The 19,024-nt window shown below is 39.5% G+C and overlaps 1 protein-coding gene across 1 annotated transcript; it reads right to left on the reverse strand.

Annotated features, from left to right (window-relative positions):
- Nucleotides 1-1,303: 1,303 nt before the first annotated feature.
- Nucleotides 1,304-2,242, reverse strand: LOC126071030 (olfactory receptor 7G2-like). The gene has a single exon (XM_049875339.1). It carries the CDS (start codon nt 2,240-2,242, stop codon nt 1,304-1,306), a length of 939 nt encoding a protein of 312 aa, XP_049731296.1.
- Between the last annotated feature and the right edge of the window lie 16,782 nt (nt 2,243-19,024).

Here is a 19,024-nt window from a genome sequence, read left to right on the forward strand (position 1 = left end):
TCCAAACTACTGATCCTTCTTTGTTTCCAGCTTTTGTATTCCAATCGCCAGTAATTATCAATGCATCTTGATTGCATGTTTGATTAATTTCAGACTGCAGCAGCTGATTAAAATCTTCTATTTCTTCATCTTTGACCTTAGTGGTTGGTGCATAAATTTGAATAATAGTCATATTAACTGGTCTTCCTTGTAGGTGTATGGATATTATCGTATCACGGACAGTGTTATACTTCAGGATAGATCTTGAAACGTTCTTTTCGATGATGAATGCAACACCATTCCTCTTCGAGTTGTCATTCCCAGCATAGTAGACTATATGATTGTCCAATTCAAAATGGCCAATACCAGTCCATTTCAGCTCACTAGTGCCTGGGATATTGATGTTTATGTGTTCCATTTCACTTTTGACAATTTCCAATTTTCCTAGATTCATACTTCTTACATTCCAGGTTCCGATTATTAATGGATGTTTGCAGCTGTTTCTTCTCATTTTGACTCGTACCACCTGTCTGTCAGTTTGTCATACTGTGGGGGCTTGTGTGTTGCTGTGATGCTGGGAGTTATGCCACTGGTATTCAGATACCAGCAGGGTCACTCATGGAGGACAGGTTTCAGCTGAGCTTCCAGACTAAGACAGACTAAGAAGAGGGACCTGGCAGTCTACTTCTGAAAAGCGTTAGCCAATGAAAACCTTATGAATAGCAGCTGAGCATTGTCTGATATAGTGCTGGAGGATGAGCCCCCCAGGTTGGAAGGCACTCAAAAGATTACTGGGGAAGAGCTATCTCCTCAAAGTAGAGATGACCTTAAAATGTACAATAATGGTAAACCAATAAACATCCTGAGGAAAGTGGAAAATATGTGAGAACAAGAAATAATAAGCCTTATATATTATGGCAACATATAGAACACAGTGGTCCTAGTTAAATTTTATTGAGTATTAGGTGCCAGGCATTGTATTAAGTGCTTGTGGTGGTTATACGAATTAACTTCTCAAGAGAAAACATACTCTGCATTGTTAGTATAAAGCTCTCATAGCAATTATTTTCTCCCAGACAGAACTTTGATTAGAAAGGGATATATGATGCTATCCTCAGTGATCATATGGGAGGAGATATCCTCTGTATGATTCTATGGAAAGGTCTATTAATACTAAGTCCTCTATTAACAATAGGTCCAAGGACAGTCTATTTTGTGTCTCTGAGCTTGATGTCTGGATATGACAGCTGAGTCTGTTGCAGCCATCTGTGACTCTGTCACTTTGATGCAATCTAGAAATCCAAACCCAAAGGAGATAATATAATCACTGAAAAGCAGGTGTGCATCTGATAATGCTCCTAAAGGCTCCCTTCATGTCCCTGTTTCTCAGACTGTAGATGAAGGGGTTCATCATGGGAGTAACTACAGCGTACAGCATTGAAGCTACTGCAGTCTTCCTGGAAGAGTGTGTAAATGTTGTACTCATATACGCACCTAAAGTTGTCCCATAGAATAAGGAAACAACTGAAAGGTGAGAACCACAGGTAGAAAAAGCTTTATACTTTCCACCTGCTGAAGGTATTCTCAAAATGGAAGAGACAATTTGAGTATAAGAGAAAATGATTCCAGAGAAAGGAAGAGCACCCAGTATGCTAGCCGTAAAACATAAGATGATGTTATTGATGAGGGTTTCAGAACAGGCAACTCTGATCACCTGAACAACTTCACAGAAGAAGTAAGGAATTTCCAGGTCTGTGCAGAAGGACAGTTGCAACAACATCAGACTGTGGAGCAGGGCATCCAAAATGCTAAAGAGCAAGGAGACTAGGTTCAGCAGGCCACAGAGGTGGGGATTTATGATAGCTGTGTATCTCAGTGGGTGACAAATGGCCACATAGCGGTCATAGGCCATTACTGAAAGGAGAAAACTTTCCAAACTACCAAAAATCAGGACAAAGCAGGCCTGGGTGAGGCATCCTGCATAAGTGATGCTCTGATTCTGTGCTTGGAGGTTCACCAGCATCTTTGGAATCGTGGTGGTGCTGAAACAGATGTCAGTAAATGAGAGATTGGAAAGAAAGAAGTACATGGGGGTGTGGAGGTGGGGGTCAGAGCTGACAGCCAGGATGATGAGCAGGTTTCCCAGGACAGTGACCAGATATGTGGACAAAAACAGGCTAAAAAGGAGAGGCTGCACTTTGGGATCCTCTGTCAGTGCCAGGAGAAGGAATTCTGAAACTCCTGTTTGGTTTCTAGGTTCCATATTGTTGATGGATCTGATAGAGATGATGAGGTGACTTACAATCAAATGTCAGCAAACACTATCTTGGGATGGGAATGGGAGGAATGGAGGGGAATACAGGAATACAATGGTGATACTGTCAGTGTGCACATTATTTGGCAAAACAAAAACCAAAAAAGACCAGAAGCTGATATAGCAGAGTGTAAATATTTATTTAGTTTGGAAAGGGGTGAAAGGGTAGTCATTTTTTTTTTTTATGGGAACAAGAGGAGTGGAGGTGAATACAGAAGCGCTACCATCTGCATGCATATTATTTGGTTATTTAAAAAAGATGCAGAAGCTGATATAGCAGAGTGTGAACATTTATTTATTTTGGAAAGGGTGAGAGGGTGGTTTTTTTTTATTACTCTCTTCGTGCTATTATCATTTTAAATATTCGGTAATTTTATAGAGAAAATTAGATACACTCTGGAGGCAGCCTGATGAGTCTGTGTCAGATTCCACTGCTTTCCTCAGAAATCAGAATTGGGCAACAGAAATACAGGTATCCCCTGTTTTTGAAAGTTCACTTTATGCCACTTTGCTTTTTCAAAAGACCCACATCAGTGCTTGTTTGCTTTGCTAACTAAAAGAAATTTGACTTGGATTTTCACTTTTACAAAAAAAGGAGAAACTCGAAACCAGCGTTCAGTGTTTTGCGGTGGGCCTTTAAATAGGCATTGAACCCTTTCTAGTGATAAGAGACTCTCCCAGAGCTCCTTCTCTTAAAACTACGCTCAGCATTAAACTGCCATAGCTTTGAAATGTGTGTATCAACACTATATGTTAGCATTATTTTAGGTTATATATGTTATTTGGTATGAAATAATGGGTTATGTTTTGAGTCTGGCAACTCTCAAAAATTTTTTTCAAATAAATTTATGGTAATTGCTTCTTCATTTTACAACATTTCGACTTATGAAAGGATTCATAGGAATACTCTACTTTCAGATAGCGGGGGAAACCTGTAATACAAATGTGTGTTAAAAACCAGGAAAGGGAAAATAAGGTGATGTTGATAAACCCTCTTCACCACTACAAGAGTGTTAGTAAATGTCAGAATCTTAAAACAGTCATCCGGTTTGAGATGGGGCAGGCTTCTGGTCGGGAGGAAAACGGTCCTTGCCGTTGTGGAGAGAGAGGAGGACACTAGCAGAATCACAACTCCTTGCCATCAGTGCGAAGATTCAAGGAAACATGTCAGGAAGTTGGGAGACAGGCAGGAGGTTAGGGGTGACTTGATTCCAATCATTTCATGCTCATACTATCTTCACATGCATCATTCTGCTGGATGAACCTGTATTGAAACACCTGTCCTCATTTCAAAACATTAACTATGGGATTCAGGTTACCTGACTGGCATCAGTGAGGAATAACGTTTGGCATCTGCCCTGGATGTTGGATGGTGTAGATGGAAGAGCTTTCCTTAGGAAAGGCAGAGGGACCAAGTTGAGGCACCAGGCTCCCCGGCAAGAGGGTCATCTGTGGGTGGGCTATCAGGTGTGCTGCTTCTTGATGGGAGAGGAATACAAAAGTGGTACCGTCTGCATGCATCTTCGGTATTAAAGTGAGTGAGTGAGGTGGTTACACGTAGATTATTTGCAGTCTCTGTGTCCCTGGGGGCTCAATATCCAAAGCTCCTCATTAACCAAACACTTTTACTGACATTCTGATCCCACTGCAAATCTTAAAAGACCAAAACAATAGAAGGTAGAGTTCAGGATGGCTGATTCCCAGCCCCTAGGAGACCAGCTCCAAGCCATTTACCTCTTTCTACCTGTTTTTCTCACCTCCAAGTCACATACCTTGTACAGGTGGATATACCATACTTCTCTAATTGGATTGCAGTCGTTTTTGAGTACAACTGAAAGCATCTCTATCTTACCAATGATGTTAGAAAGCCTGATTCCAATTTTAGCTGTGAGGTTTTAATGTATGTATGAGGGTACAAATATTATATTTAGAAATATAGCTAAGTTATAGTAAAATGCAAATTGTTTCTTTCTAAGTGTCATTGAATATCCCTGATCCTTAATCTTTATACATTTGCGTAGAGCATATTTCAAGCCATTCTCTGTGATCACTTCTGACTGTGATCACTACACACAGACCTGTTACTCCCTTTTTAGGGTTTCATAATCAGCTTTTTTTTTGCTGTGTCCCAATAATTTTGATACACATTTTTCTTCACATTAGTGGAATGTGGGTTGATATTTTGGCTCTTGATTTTTAATGGAGTTATTTTTTTTTTATGAGAAATCACAACATCACTGGCTAGGCACTAGTATGGAGGTTTATCCTTACTCTCAGTGGATTTAGTTTGATGACAAAAAGTATTTAATATACGAAGATGGTGTTCCATGTGAACATTCACTTAAAAATCTTCATCTTTAATGGATTCAATATTTTCATGTGTTTATCAATTTATTTTACTACATGTTAACTGTTTCTGTATGAATTTTGCTTTCTAATCTGTAGTATTCTTGGTATATTATTTGAAAAACAATTTGAGATAAGATGGCTTTATGTCTCTCTTCATCATCTTAACCTCATTCACTTCAAACATATGACATAATAAAAAATAAGAAGGCATAGTGGCTTCAAAAAGAAGAATGTAAACTACTGAACTCTTCCATTCAAATAGAATCTGCCCGTCATAGTTTTTTTCCACTGTTTTTTTTTTCTTCTGCTTTAAGTGAAATTTTACAGTTTAAGTTAGTTTCTCATACAAATATTTATACACATTGTCATGTGATGCTAGTTGCTCTCCCTGTAATGTGACAGCACACTCCTCCTTTCTACCCTGGATTTCCTGTGTCCATTCAACCAGCTCTTGTCCCTTTTTGCCTTCTCATCTCTTCCTCTGGACAAGAGCTGCCCATTTAGTATCACGTACCTACTTGTTATTATTACCTACTTGAGCTAAGAAGCACTGTCTTCATGAGTATTATTTTATGTCTTGTAGTCAAGTCTCATCTTTGTCTACACAGTTGGTTTCGAGAATGGTTTCAGTTCTGGTTAACAGAGAGTTGGGGGGCCATGTCTTCTGGGGTCCCTCCAGTCTCAATCAGACCATTAAGTCTGGCCTTTTTACTAGAATTTGAGTTCTGCATCCCATTTTTCTCCTGCTCCATCAAGGACTGTCTGTTTAGTTCCCTAGGGGTCAGGGCAGTCATTGGTGGTAGCTGGACACTAACTAGTTCTTCTGGTCTCAGGCTGATGGAGTCTCTGGTTTCTGTGGCCCTTTCTGTCTCTTGGGCTCATATTTCCCTTGTGTCTTTGGTGTTCTTCATTCTCCTTTGCTCCAGGTGGGTTGGGAACAATTGATGCATTGTAGATGGCTGCTTGCTGGCTTTTAAAACCCTAGACATGACTCATCAAATTGGGATGCAGAACATTTTCTCAATAAATGTTGTTATGCCAATTGACCTAGATGTCCCCTTAAACCATGGTCCCTAGACCCCCGTCTCTGCTACTCTGTCCTTTGAAGTGTTTGGTTGTATTCAGGAAACTTCTTACCTTTTGGTTTAGTCCAGTTGTGCTGACTTTCCCTGGTATTGTATGTTGTTTTTCCCTTCACCTAAAATAATTCTTGTCTACTGTCTAGTTAATGTTTAAACATTTTCTTCAGTTCTTATAATAGTGGTCTCCTACAATATTTGTCCTTTTGCGACTGACTAATTTCACTCAGCATAATGCCTTCCAGATTCATCCATGTTATGAGATGTCTCGCAGATTCATCATTGTTCTTTATCATTGCATAGTATTCCATTGTGAGAATATACCATAATTTGTTCGTCCATTTGTCTGTTCATGGTACCTACATTTTTTTAATTTTTTGCTATTGTGAACAGTGCTGCAATGAACATAGGTGTGCATGTATCTATTCATGTGACAGCTCTTCTTTCTCTACGATATAATCCAAGGAGTAGGGTTGCTGGATTGTATAGTACTTCTCTTTTTTTTTAATTGTGGTTTAAGAGGACATTTACAATTCAACTCATTTTCTCATACAAAAACGAATGTACATATTGTTATGTGACCCTAATTTCTCTCCCTATAATGTGACAGCACACTCCTCCTCTCCACCCTGTATTTCCCATGCCCATTCAACCAGCTCCTGTCCCCCTCTGCCTTTTCATCTTGCCTCCTGACAGAAGCTGCCCACATAGTCTCATGTGTCTACTTGAGCTAAGAAGCACACTACTCACCAGTATCATTTTATGGCTTATAGTCCAGTGTAATCTTTGTCTGAAGAGTTGGCTTCAGGAATGGTTTTAGTTTTGGGCTAACAAAGAGTCTGGGGGCCATGTCCTCTGGGGTCCCTCTAGTCTCAGTGAGACCATTAATTCTGGTCTTCATACTAGAATTTGAGACCTCCAATCATAGTTTTCTCCTGCTCCATCAGGGATTCTCTGTTGTGTTCCCTGTCAGGGCCCTTACTGGTGGTAGCTGGATACCATCTAGTTCTTCCAGTCTCAGGCCGATGGAGTCTCTGGTTTATGTGGCCCTTCCTGTCTCTTGGGGTCATATTTTCCTGTTGTCTTTGGTGGTCTTCATTATCCTTTGCTCCAGGTGGTTTGAGACCAATTAATGAATCTTAGATGCCTGCTTGCTAGAATTTAAACCCTAGACATCACTCGCCGCAGTGGGATGAAGAACATTTTCTTAATACACTTTGTTATGCCAGTTGACCTAGATGTCCCCTGAAACCATAGTCCCCAGACCCTGCTACTCTGACCCTCGAAGTGTTTGGTTGTATTCAGGAAACTTCTTAGCTTTGGATGCAGTCCAGTTGTGCTGACTTCCCTTGTATTGTGTGTTGTCCTTCCCTTCACCAAAAAGAATTCTTTTCTACTACCTAGTTAGTGAATATCCCTCTCCTTCCCTCTCACCCTCATAACCATCAAAGAATGTTTTCTCCTGTATTTAAACATTTTCTTGAGTTCTTATAATAGTGGTCTCCTCTAATATTTGTCCTTTCTTGACTGACTAATTTCACTTAGCATAATTCTTCCGGCTTCATCCATGTTATGAGATGTTTCACAGATTTATCCTTGTTCTTTATCTATTCCTTTGTGTGAATATAGCATAATTTGTTTATCCATTCATCTGTTGATGGGCAGCTTGGTTGTTGCCAACTTTTTGCTATTGTAAACAGTGGTGCAATGAACATGGGTGTCCATATATCCATTTGTGTGAGGGCTCTTATTTCTCTAGGATACATTCCAAGGAGTGGGATTGCTGGATTGTATGGTACTTCTATTCGTAGCTTTTTAAGGAAGCGTCAAAACGATTTCCAAAGTAGTTGTACCATTTGACGTTCCCACCAGCAGTGTGTAAGTGTTCCAGTCTCTCCACGACCTCTCCAACATTCATTATTTTGTGTTTTTTGGATTAATGCTAGCCTTGCTGGAGTGAGATGGTATATCATTGTAGTTTTGATTCGCATTTCTCTAATGGCTAATGATCCTGAGCATTTCCTCTTGTACCTGTTAGCCACCTGAATGTCTTCCTTGGTGAAGTGCTGTTCATATCCTTTGCCCATTTTTTAATTGGGTTGTCTTTTTGTTGCTGAGGTTTTGCAGTATCTTGTAAATTTTAGAGACTAGACTCTGATTGGATTGCCAAAAATCTTTTCCCAGTGCATAGGTTGTCTTTTTACTCTTTGGGTGACTTTTTTGGTTGAGCATAAGTGTTTGATTTTTAAGAGCTCCCAGTAAACTAGTTTCTCTTCTGGTGTTTGTGCATTGTTAGAAATGTTTGTATTCTCTATGCCATGTATTAGGGTTCCTAGCATTGTCCCTATTTTTTTTTTCCATGATCCTTTTCATTTTAGAGTTTATATTTAGGTCTTTGCTCCATTTTGAATTAGTTTTTGTGCTTGGTTTGAGGTATGGGTCTTGTTTCTTTTCTTTTTTTTGCAGATGGATATCCAGTTATGCCAGCACCATTTGTTAAAAAGAGACTCTCTTTTTCCCACTTAACGGACTTTGGGCCTTTGTCAAATACCAGCTGCTCATAAGTGGATGAATTTACGTCTGGACTCCCAATTCTGTTCCATTGACCTATATATCTGTTGTTGTACCAGTACCATGCTGTTTTGACTATTGTGGCAGTATAATAGGTTCTAAAATTAGGTAGTGTGAGGCCTCCCACTTTGTTCTTCTTCTTCACTAATGCTTTACTTATCTAGGGCCTCTGCCCTTTCCATATGAAGCTGGTGATGTGTTTCTCCATCTCATTTAAAAATGTTGGAATTTGGATTAGGATCACATTGTATCTGTAGATCACAATGGGTAGAATTGACATTTTCTCAGTGTTGAGTCTTCCTATCCATAAGCAGTGCATGTTTTTTCCCTTATGTAAGTCTCATTTGGTTTCTTGTGGTACTGTCTTGTAGTTTTCTTTGCATAGTTGTTTTACATCTCTGGTTAGACTTATTCCTAAGTATTTTACACTTTTGGGTGCTATTGTAAATGGTATTGACTTGGTGATTTCCTCTATGTGATGTCCTATGTTCATGAGGGATATTGGTCTGTAATTTTGTGATTTTTTACCTGGTTTTGATATCAGGGTTATGCTAGCTACTTAGAATGAGTTTGAGAGTATTCCGTCCTTTTCTTTTGTCTGAAATATCTTTAGTACTAGTGGTGTTAACTCTTCTCTGAAAGTTTGGTAAAATTCTCCAGTGAAGTCGTCAAGGCCAGGGTTTTTTTTTTTTTTTTTTTTTTTGAGAGTTTTTTAATAACTTTTCCAATCTCTTCTCTTGTTATGGTTCTGTACAGGTTTTCAACATTACTTTGTGTAAGTTTGAGTAGGTAGTGTGTTACTAGAAATTTGTGCATTTCCTCTAGATTTTTGAGTTTGTTGGAACATAATTTTTCATAGTATTCTGCTATAATTATTTTATTTTCAGTTGGGTCTGTCATGATATTACCCATCTCATTGCTTATTTGGGTTATTTGCTTTCTCTCCTGTTTTTCTTTTGTCAGCTTGGCTAATGGTTTATTGTAATTTTTTTTTTATCTTTCCCAAGAATCAACTTTGTTAAATCTTTCAATTGTTTTTCTATTCTCTATTTCATTTAATTCTGCTCTAGTTTTTTGTTATTTGCTTTCTTCTGGTGCCCATGGACTTCTTTTGCTGTTCCCTTTCTACTTGTTAAAGTTCTGGGTTACCGTTTTGATTTTGGCCCTCTCTTCTTTTTGGATGTGTGCCTTTTTTGTTGTAAACTGACCTCAGAGCACTGCTTTTGCTGTATCCCAAAGGTTCTGGTACAATGTGTTTTCATTCTCATTTGATTCTGTGAATTTTTTTTTATTCCAACCATAATTTCTTCTATAACCCAGTAGTTTTTGAGAAAGCCGTTGTTCCCTTTTCATGTGTTTGTTTTTTTTCCTTTTATTGATTTCCACTTTTTTGGCTTTATGACCAGAAAAGATGCTGTGTAATATTTTGATGTTTTGGATTCTGTTAAGGCTTGCTTTGTGGCCTAATATGTAGTCTATTCTGGAGAATGTTCCATGCGTGTTTGAAAAGAAAGTATACTTGGCTGCTGTTGGGTGGAGTGTCCTGTATAAGTGTATGAGATCCAGTTGGTTGATTGTGGCATTTAGATCTTCCTTTTTTCTTTACTGAGGTTCTTTCTGGATGTTCTGTTCTTCCCTGGAAGTGGAATCTTGAAGTCTTCTACTATTATTGTGGAGCTGTCTGTTTCTCTTTTCAATGCTGTTAGAGTTTATGTATTTTGGAGCCCTTTCATTGGGTGTATAAATACTTATTATGGTTATGTCCTTCTGGTATATTGACCCTTTAATCATTATATAGTGTCCTTCCTTACTTAACCTTTGTGGTTGATCTTGCTTTAAAGTCTGTTTTGTCAGACATTAATATTGCCACTCCTACTCTTTTTTTTATTGTTGTTTGCTTGATATATATTCTTTTCTCCATCCTTTGAGTTTTAGTTTGTATCTTTAAGTCTAAGGTGTGTCTTCTGTAGGCAGCATATAGAAAGATCGTGTTTTTTAATCCGTTCTGCTACTCTCTGTCTCTTTATTGGTGCATTCAGTCCACTTACATTCAGCATAATTATTGATAGGTATGAGTTTAGTGCTGTCATTTTGATGTTTTTTGTGTGTGGGGGGGTTTATTTGTTCCACTTAATTTTCTGTGCTCATTCTTTTTTTGTATGTATTTTTCTTTTCATCTTTTGCATTTTTGTTCATTTTGTATTTGCTTGGTCTTTATATTTTCCTTTTTTAATTTTGATGTGTAGGATTGTTAGTTTCCTTTGTGGTCACCTTAATATTTACCTCTATTTTTCTAAGTTTAAACTAATCTTCTATTTCTTTATATCACCTAGACTTTTTCTCCATATGAAAGACCTATGACTACATTGTTTAGTCCCTCTTTTTTGTTTTAATGTTGTCATCTTTTAGGTATTGACTTCTCTCTTTCCCTATTTTTAGTGTTTTAGCTTGGATTTATTTTTATGACTACCGTATCTTAATTGATAATTGACTGTTTTGTCCTGTGTTCTAGTCTTGAGTTGTTATCTGATGTTATTGATTTCCTAATCAGAGGGCTCCCTTTACTGTTTCTTGTAATCTTCATTTGGTTTTTGCAAATTCCCTAAACTTCTGCTCATCTGGGAATGCCCTAATTTCACTACCATATTTGAGAGATAGTTTTGGTGGATACATAATACTTGGCTGGCATTTTTTTTTTTCTTTTTCCCTTCAAGGCTTTATATATGTCATCCAATTGCCTTCTTGCCTGCATAGTTTCTGCTGAGAAGTCAGAGGGTACTCTTATGGACTCTCCTTTGTCATTTACTTTTCACTTTTCCCTAGACACTTTTAAAATTTTTTCTTTACCTTTGGTTTTGGCAAGTTTGTTTATATTATGTCTTTATGCTTTTCTTTTGGAATCTACTTCATGTGGGTTCAGTGATCTTTTTGTATAGATATTTTCTCATCTTTCGGGATATCAGAGTTTTCAGCCAATAAATCTTCAAAAATTCTCTCTGTATTCTGTGTTATCTTCCCCTGCTCTTGTACTCCAATCACTTGTAGTTTATTCCTCTTTAATTCACAGCATTTCTTCATTTTCTAAAATTCTTTACCTGATTTTTCCACAAATAAGTTGGTGTTAAGTGCTTTACTTCAATATCACGAATTTTGACTTCCATTGCCTCAATTCTGCTCCTATGACTATCTATTGAGTTGTCTAATTCTGAAATTTTACCGTTAATCATTTGGATTTCTGTTTGATGTCTCTGTATAGATTCTTGCAGCCTGTAAAATTTGTCATTAGGCTGCTGTATAACCTTCTTAGGTTCCTCTATTGCTTTGTCTGTGTGTTCTTTGGCTTCTCCTGCCTTTTGCCTGATCTTCCTGATCTCTTGAAGAGTTCTGTGTATGAGGCTTTTGAATTCTACCTCTGATAATTCCAAGAAGTTCTCTTCCTTCTAAAGATTTCTTGATTCATTGTTTTGGTGGCTTGCTGAAGTCATCATGGTCTGCCTCTTTATGTGATTTGATATTGACTGTTGTCCCTGAGCCATCAATAAGTTATTGTATTTATTTATTTTATGTTTGTTTAGACTGTCTTAGTTTCTTCTTTTGTTTTGTTTTGATATGCCCAAATATGCTGCTCATGTGAGCTAGTTTAATTATTGGCATCTTTGAAGCGCTCACGTCCTGTCTCCAGGTGGCTAAAGCTGTTATTAGGTATGGAAGCCTAGGAGTCTATTTACTTTACTTGTGTGAATTTAGCTCAGGTGTCCAGGTCATTGGTCACTGAGTGTGTGGTGCAGGGTCTCACCTACAGCCCTAGATGGGCAGAGGTGATTGGCATAAGCACAGGTATATGGCTGCAGTAGGAGGTCATGTACTTGTCAAGGAAGGGGGCTTATTGCTGCCTCTGAGTGTCTGGCTGGAAGGTGTGTTTGTGTTCCCTAGAGCGTGTACATAGGTGGGTTTTGCATCTGGACTATGGGCATCCGGTGGTGTTAGCTGTAACGACTGGGAGTCACCGCTTATTCTTGGATCCCTGTCACAGGTGACTCAGTGGAGTGGGTGGAGCCACCAGTTCTCAGGCCCCTGATGTGGGTAGGTGAGGACTCTGCTTAACAGGGTGAGTGGTAGCAAATTTCACAAATCTGTCACTCCACCTAATTGCAGATATAGATGAATATAGGTTTCAGTTATATACACTGTAATACTATGCTTATGACGGCCTACACTGTTGAAGTGGGCCCACACAGGTCTATGCAGTGTGAAAGGTATTCAAAATCCGTATTCCCCTTAAGCCTGTGCCTAGGCAAAGGGGCTATGGATGACCTGAGTTCCCAGTTTAGGGGAGCTGGTAGATTAATTTTTCCTGTTTGTTAATTTGTTCCCTCTCCAAAGCCAGGAGAATGGCTGGGGGTGCAAAACAAGTCCAACTTCAGGCCTAGGGAGTGCAACAATAGCTGAAGCTGACAAGGAACCTGCAACAGAGTGTGGAGTGGGCAGGTAAATGGGAGAGAGGTATTTCCTAAAAGGTTTTTTCTTCTTCTTTTTTCAATCCATGTGGTTTGTTAGACGCTTATACTTATCTTTTGTCAATTGAGTGCTGTTTGTCTCTGGTTCTGGAGATTTGAGAAGACTCTCCACCACTCAGTGGAGAGTCTACTGATGTGGAAAACTTGTCCTGAGTGCCACCACTTGCCTCACCATTTGTACCTGCCAACCCATCCTGCAAGGTTCTGGTTCCCACCAGGTCAGGTCTGGCAACTCATCTCTGCTTCTCAACCATCTCTCCCTTGCCCTGCCACCCAGTCTGGTCCCTCAACTTTGTCTTTGATGTTCAGAGCTCCTAGATTTTCACATATAATTGGTTGACTTTTTTTTTTTTTGTAAAAGGGTCTACCAGAAGCATCTGACTACTCCTTCATCTTGGCTCTGCCTCCTCCAGCCATGCTTATTGGATCAAGTTAAGTTTCCTGGGAGGCAGAGATTAGGATGCCAAAGGTTTGTTAGGGAATACTCCTTGGATCATCACCTGTGAAAGAGAAGGGAAAGAAGAAGGATAGGGCAGAGGAAGAAGTTGAGTTGCAATGCAGTTTCAAGATCAGCCTCTGTGACCCTGCAGGAAGCTCTGGAGAGAGAATGACCCTTATTTTTTTTAATTATTTAAATAATTTTTATTGTGCTTTAAGTGAAAGTTTACAAATCAAGTCAGTCTCTCACATAAAAACTTATATACACCTTGCTACATACTCCCAATTACTCTCTCCCCAGTGAGACAGCCCGCTCCCTCCTTCCACTCTCTCTTTTCTTGTCCATTTTGCTAGCTTCTAAGCCCCTCTACCCTCCCACCTCCCCTCCAGGCAGGAGATGTCAACATAGTCTCAAGCGTCCACCTGAGCCAAGAACCTCACTCCTCACCAGCATCCCTTTCCAACCCGTTGTCCAGTCCAATCCATGTCTGAAGAGTTGGCTTCGTGAATGGTTCCTGTCCTGGGCTAACAGAAGGTCTGGGGCCCATAACAACCAGGGATCTTCTAGTCTCAGACGGACCATTAAGTCTGGCCTCTTTATGAGAATTTGGGGTCTGCATCCCACTGTTCTCCTGCTCCCTCAGGGGTTCTCTGTTGTGTTCCCTGTCAGAGCAGCCATATTTGTCCTTTTGCAACTGACTAATTTCACTCAGTATAATGCCTTCCAGGTTCCTCCATGTTATGAAATGTTTCACAGATTCATCACTGTTTTTTATTGATGCATAGTATTCCCTTGTGTGAATATACCATAATTTATTTACCCATTCATCTGTTGATGGGCACCTTGGTTGCTTCCATCTTTTTGCTCTTGTAAACAGTGCTGCAACAAGCATGGGTGTGCATATATCTGTTCGTGTAAAGACACTTATTTCTCTAAGATATATTCCAAGGGGTGGGATTGCTGAGTCATATGGTAGTTCTATTTCTAGCTTTTTAAGGAAGCACCAAATTGATTTCCAAAGTGGTTGTACCATTTTACATAAAATGGCCTTTCTGAGTTATTCTAGTTGGAGGAAGAGGGCCAGGCCTTTCATTAGGTGCAACCCGGGAGGCAGTTTGACCTTGGGTGCAGAAGCTCTTTCGTACTGAGGCACTTCCAAATAGGGCTAACAGTTAAAGGCACTGTGCTAAGCTAAGTGCTGAAGCAAGTGCTTAAAATATGTGAAAGTAGCAGGAAAGAAAGGAACAGAATGAGAATGCCAGACCTGGAATAAATTTGTGCTGGTTCACACTCATTGAGTACACTGAGTACCCGTTAGGTAGAAGGTGTTATATTTGTTGCTGTTTCTTGCTATTGAGTTAGCACCAACTAATTGGATGCCATGTATAACCAAATGAAACCCTTCCCAGTCTTTTGCCATCTTCATAATTTTTGGTATGTTTGAATTCATTGTAGTGGCCATTGTAAATCCATCTCCTTGAAGGTTTCCCAGGCCTTTGCTGTCCTTTAACTTTATCAAGCATTATATCTTTCTAGTGATTGATCCCTTTTGATGATGCATCCAAAGTAAGTGAGTTAAAGACTCAGATCAATATTCTGTTCTCCATTGAGTTTTCACTGGCTGATTTCTAGAAGTAGATTGCTAGGCCTTTCTTCCTAGTTTGTCTTAGTCTGGAAGTTCCACTGAAACTTGTCTACAGTGGGTGACCCTGCTGGTATTTGAAATACTAGTGGCATAGCTTCCAGCATTATAGCAATGTGCAAGCCACCACAGTAATACAAACTGACATCAAACACTCGTAGTCATTTTGGTGATTGACTCCACATCAGACTTTCCTAATAAGAGAATTAGCCTAAGCCTCCCATGGTAATGAAATTTCTCTTGCTAGTAATTATTTCTGGAAGGGGCATATGTCCCATACCAGGCTAATAGTATGGGCTGTCTTCTAAATGATTTCTTGGGAAGGTTATCTTTCTATTACAAAGAGTCCAAATAGAGACAGTCAGTTTTCCGTTCCTATTATTGTTTCTGAACTGACCCATGTATTGTTGCAACCTTTGGTGACCATAAGAACAACAGCCTTAGAAAGAAATCAACACATGAAGACTGAAAATGCAACACCATAGTTCTGTGCCTGGACCTACCCTGTCTCTGAAACCATTGTTAGGAGTGAAGATTGTTTTTAACGTTTGACCCTGCTTGTGTCACTGATAAAGTTGAGGTATCTCATACCTTCCCCAACACGGGAACTAATATATTTATGCCAACTTTACAGATGGTGAAACTTAGCTTGGAAACAAACTGTCAAAGGTCAGACAGCTACTATGGAGCAGAGGTAGGATTCAACTTGAAGTGCAGGATGAAGATCATGTTCCCGAGTTCTTTGACCAGATACTTGGATAGGACCAGCCTAAAGAGGAGGGGCGGCAGTGCTGGATTCTCTGAGAGGACGAAAGGGAGGCGCCCTGGTTGGTTTTCACATATTTGGTTTTCTGATTCCATGCTGTTGATGACTACAATGGGAAAAATAGACGTGATGAGACACATGATAGACATACAAGAACCCCTCATTTTACAGCCATTCTCACATCAAAACTATGAACAAAATGAATATTACAAATCTTCCTCTATATTCACTTTATTTCTCTTTTTCCTCTCCTTCATTCTTCCCTTCCTCTTTCACTCTTTTTCTCTCAATTCTCCTCTCTCTTCCACTACCACATTCTTCAAATTTTAATTATTGAATACCCTAATGCCTAGGGACTCACAAAATTCCAGACTGTAATTGCCTCTGGGAAGCAAAGGGGAAGAATGGACAGGAACAAAAAGAATGTGTCTTCTTTATGCATGTTGTTGTTGTTGCTCGGTGCCATCAAATCGGTTCCGACTCATAGCAACCCTATGCACAACAGAACGAAACACTACCTGGTCCTGAGCCATGCTTACAATCGTTGTTATGCTTGAGCTCGTTGTTGCAGCCACCGTGTCAATCCACCTCGTTGAGGGTCTTCCTCTTTTCCACTGACCCTGTACTCTGCCAGGCATGATATCCTTCTCCAGAGACTGATCCCTCCTGACAACATGCCCAAAGTATGTAAGCCGCAGTCTCGCCATCCTTGCTTCTAAGGAGCATTCTGGCTGTACTTCCTCTAAGATTTGTTCTTTTTTTGGCAGTCCATGGTATATTCAATATTCTTCACCAACACCACAATTCAAAGTTGTCAATTCTTCTTCAGTCTTCCTTATTCATTGTCCAGCTTTCACATGCATATGAGATGATTGAAAACACCATGGCTTGGGTCAGGCACACTTTAGTCTTCAAAGTGACATCTTTGCTCTTCAACACTTTGAAGAGGTCCTTTGCAGCAGATTTACCCAATGCAATGTATCTTTTTATTTCTTGACTGCTGCTTCCATGGCTGTTGATTGTGGATCCAAGTAAAACGAAATCCTTGACAGCTTCAATCTTTTCTCCATTTATCATGATGTTGTTCATTGGTCCAGTTGTGAGGACTTCTGTTTTCTTTATGTTGAGGTGCAACCCATACTGAAGGCTGTGGTCTTTGATCTTCTTTAGTAAGTGCTTGAAGTCCTCTTCACTTTCAGCAAGCAAGAACGTGTCTGCCAGTTTGTCATACTGTGGGGGCTTGCATGTTGCTCTGATGCTTGAAGCTATCCCACTGGTATTCAGATATGAGCAGGGTCACCCATGGAGGACAGGTTTCAGCTCAGCTTCCAGACTAAGACAGACTAGGAAGAAGGACCTGGCAGTCTACTTCTGAAAACATTAGCTAGTGAAAACCTTATGAATAGCAGCAGAACATTGTCTGATATAGATGAGCCCCCCAGATTGGAAGGCACTCAAAAGATGACTGGGGAAGAGCTGCCTCTTCAAAGTAGAGTCAACCTTAATGATGTGGATGGAGTAAAGGTTTCAGGACCTTCGTTTGCTGATGTGGCATGACTTAAAATGAGAAGAAACAGCTGCAAACATCCATTAATAACCTTTATGCATACTATTGTGTTAATTTAAGAAGGTAGTTGTTATGGCAAAATATCAAAATTTATTAATTCTGGAAACATAAATGCATGGGTATTTCTCCTGTTCTTCTGTGCTTTTATGCCTGTTAAAATACTTCATTGATTAATAAATGGAAAGAGGTAAATGGCTGATTTAGCCTGTGGGTTCTGCCTGGTTTTCCACCTCCTCCCACAGAGTTCTTATGAACAAGTAGCAGAGTAAAGGCCAATGATCTTCCCTACAAAGTAGTATTAAGAATCATGTATAAAAATGTAAGGAGAAGGTCACCATACACCCCTGCTTCTCAAAACAATATTAAGGGAAATTTTGGAAAAATCTAGAACATTCATCAAAATCAAGCAAGGGTAAGTTTGTGTTTAGATGGGAAAAGCCCCTGGAATTTTAGGGTCAGAGTAGGATACTAGCAGAATGAGAGCTATTGAAGTATTGGTGCAAAGGTTCAGGGAAACATGGCAAAAAGATCAATAATTTGGCAGGAATCTCACAGCTGACTCTGCTTTTCTCATCTTCTGCAAGTACTTTCCTCACATTTGCCCCCAGATGGACAGTTAGACAAAGATCTCTCCCTATTTGCAAAACAGAAACTAGGGAACTTCTGATTACTCTGGTGCTAGCACTAAGGGGTGGCATTAAGTTCTCCTTGGAGACTGAATTATAAAAAAGGAAATGCTGTACTCAGGGAGCACAGAAAGACAGAAAGACCAGGTTTTTGTGTACAAATGATGATCTTTTCTTCTTAGTTGTGCTGCCTACTGACCTGAGCAAAGCTGTTGAGTGTGTGATCATAACAGACTATTTGCAGTCTCTGTGACCCTTGAGGCTTCAATACCCAAAGCTCCTTATTAGTCAAACTCTTCTGTTGTCATTCCAATCTCAGGGCAATGAAAATCCCTAAGGGACAAGGCTCAGAGAAAGAAGTCTTTCTGCTCACATCCATTGCAAGTACCATGTACACATGGACACAGAACACTCATGCAATTAGATTCTAGTCTTCTTTTTTTAAGGTATATTCAAAGGCATTCCCCTTCCAACAAAAATATCAGGGAGACTGACATCATGTTTAGGCTCAAAAATGTAGTTTATTTATATGGTTTTTTTTATTATATATATTCATATATACATATATAACTTTTAAAAAGACAAGTGATAGTATATATCAGTTCAACTTTATCAACTTCAACTCTAAAAAATTCCAGCTGTAAGAGCCAGTTCTACATATGGCTCACTGAAGGTTGATCCTGTTTCTGCATATTATACTCAGGTTTCTAATATATTCTCTGCAATTAATTTGGACTTAGCGTGTAACAGACATTTTACTCAGTTTTTAGAATTTTGCTACTAACTTTTCTCAAATTCAATGCTGTTTTTGTGGTTAAGTGCCATCAAGTCAGTTCCAACTCATAGCGACCCTATGTACAACAGAATGAAACACTGCCTGGTCCTGTGCCATCCTCTCAATCCTTGTTATGCTTGAGCCCATGCTTGAAGCCACTGTGTCAGTCCATCTCATTGAGGGCCTTTCTCTTTTTACTGACCTTCTACTTTACCAAGCATTATTTCCTTCTCCAGAGACTGATCTCTCTTGATAACACGGCCAAAGTATATAAGACAGAGACTAGCCACCCTTGCTTCTAAGGAGCATCCTGGTTGTACTTCTTCCACGAAAGATTTGTTTGTTCTTTTGGCAGTCCACGATATATTCAATATTCCTCACCAAAACCACAATTCAAAGG

This window comes from Elephas maximus, chromosome 3 (assembly GCF_024166365.1).
Source record: "Elephas maximus indicus isolate mEleMax1 chromosome 3, mEleMax1 primary haplotype, whole genome shotgun sequence".
Taxonomy (NCBI): Eukaryota; Metazoa; Chordata; class Mammalia; order Proboscidea; family Elephantidae; genus Elephas; species Elephas maximus.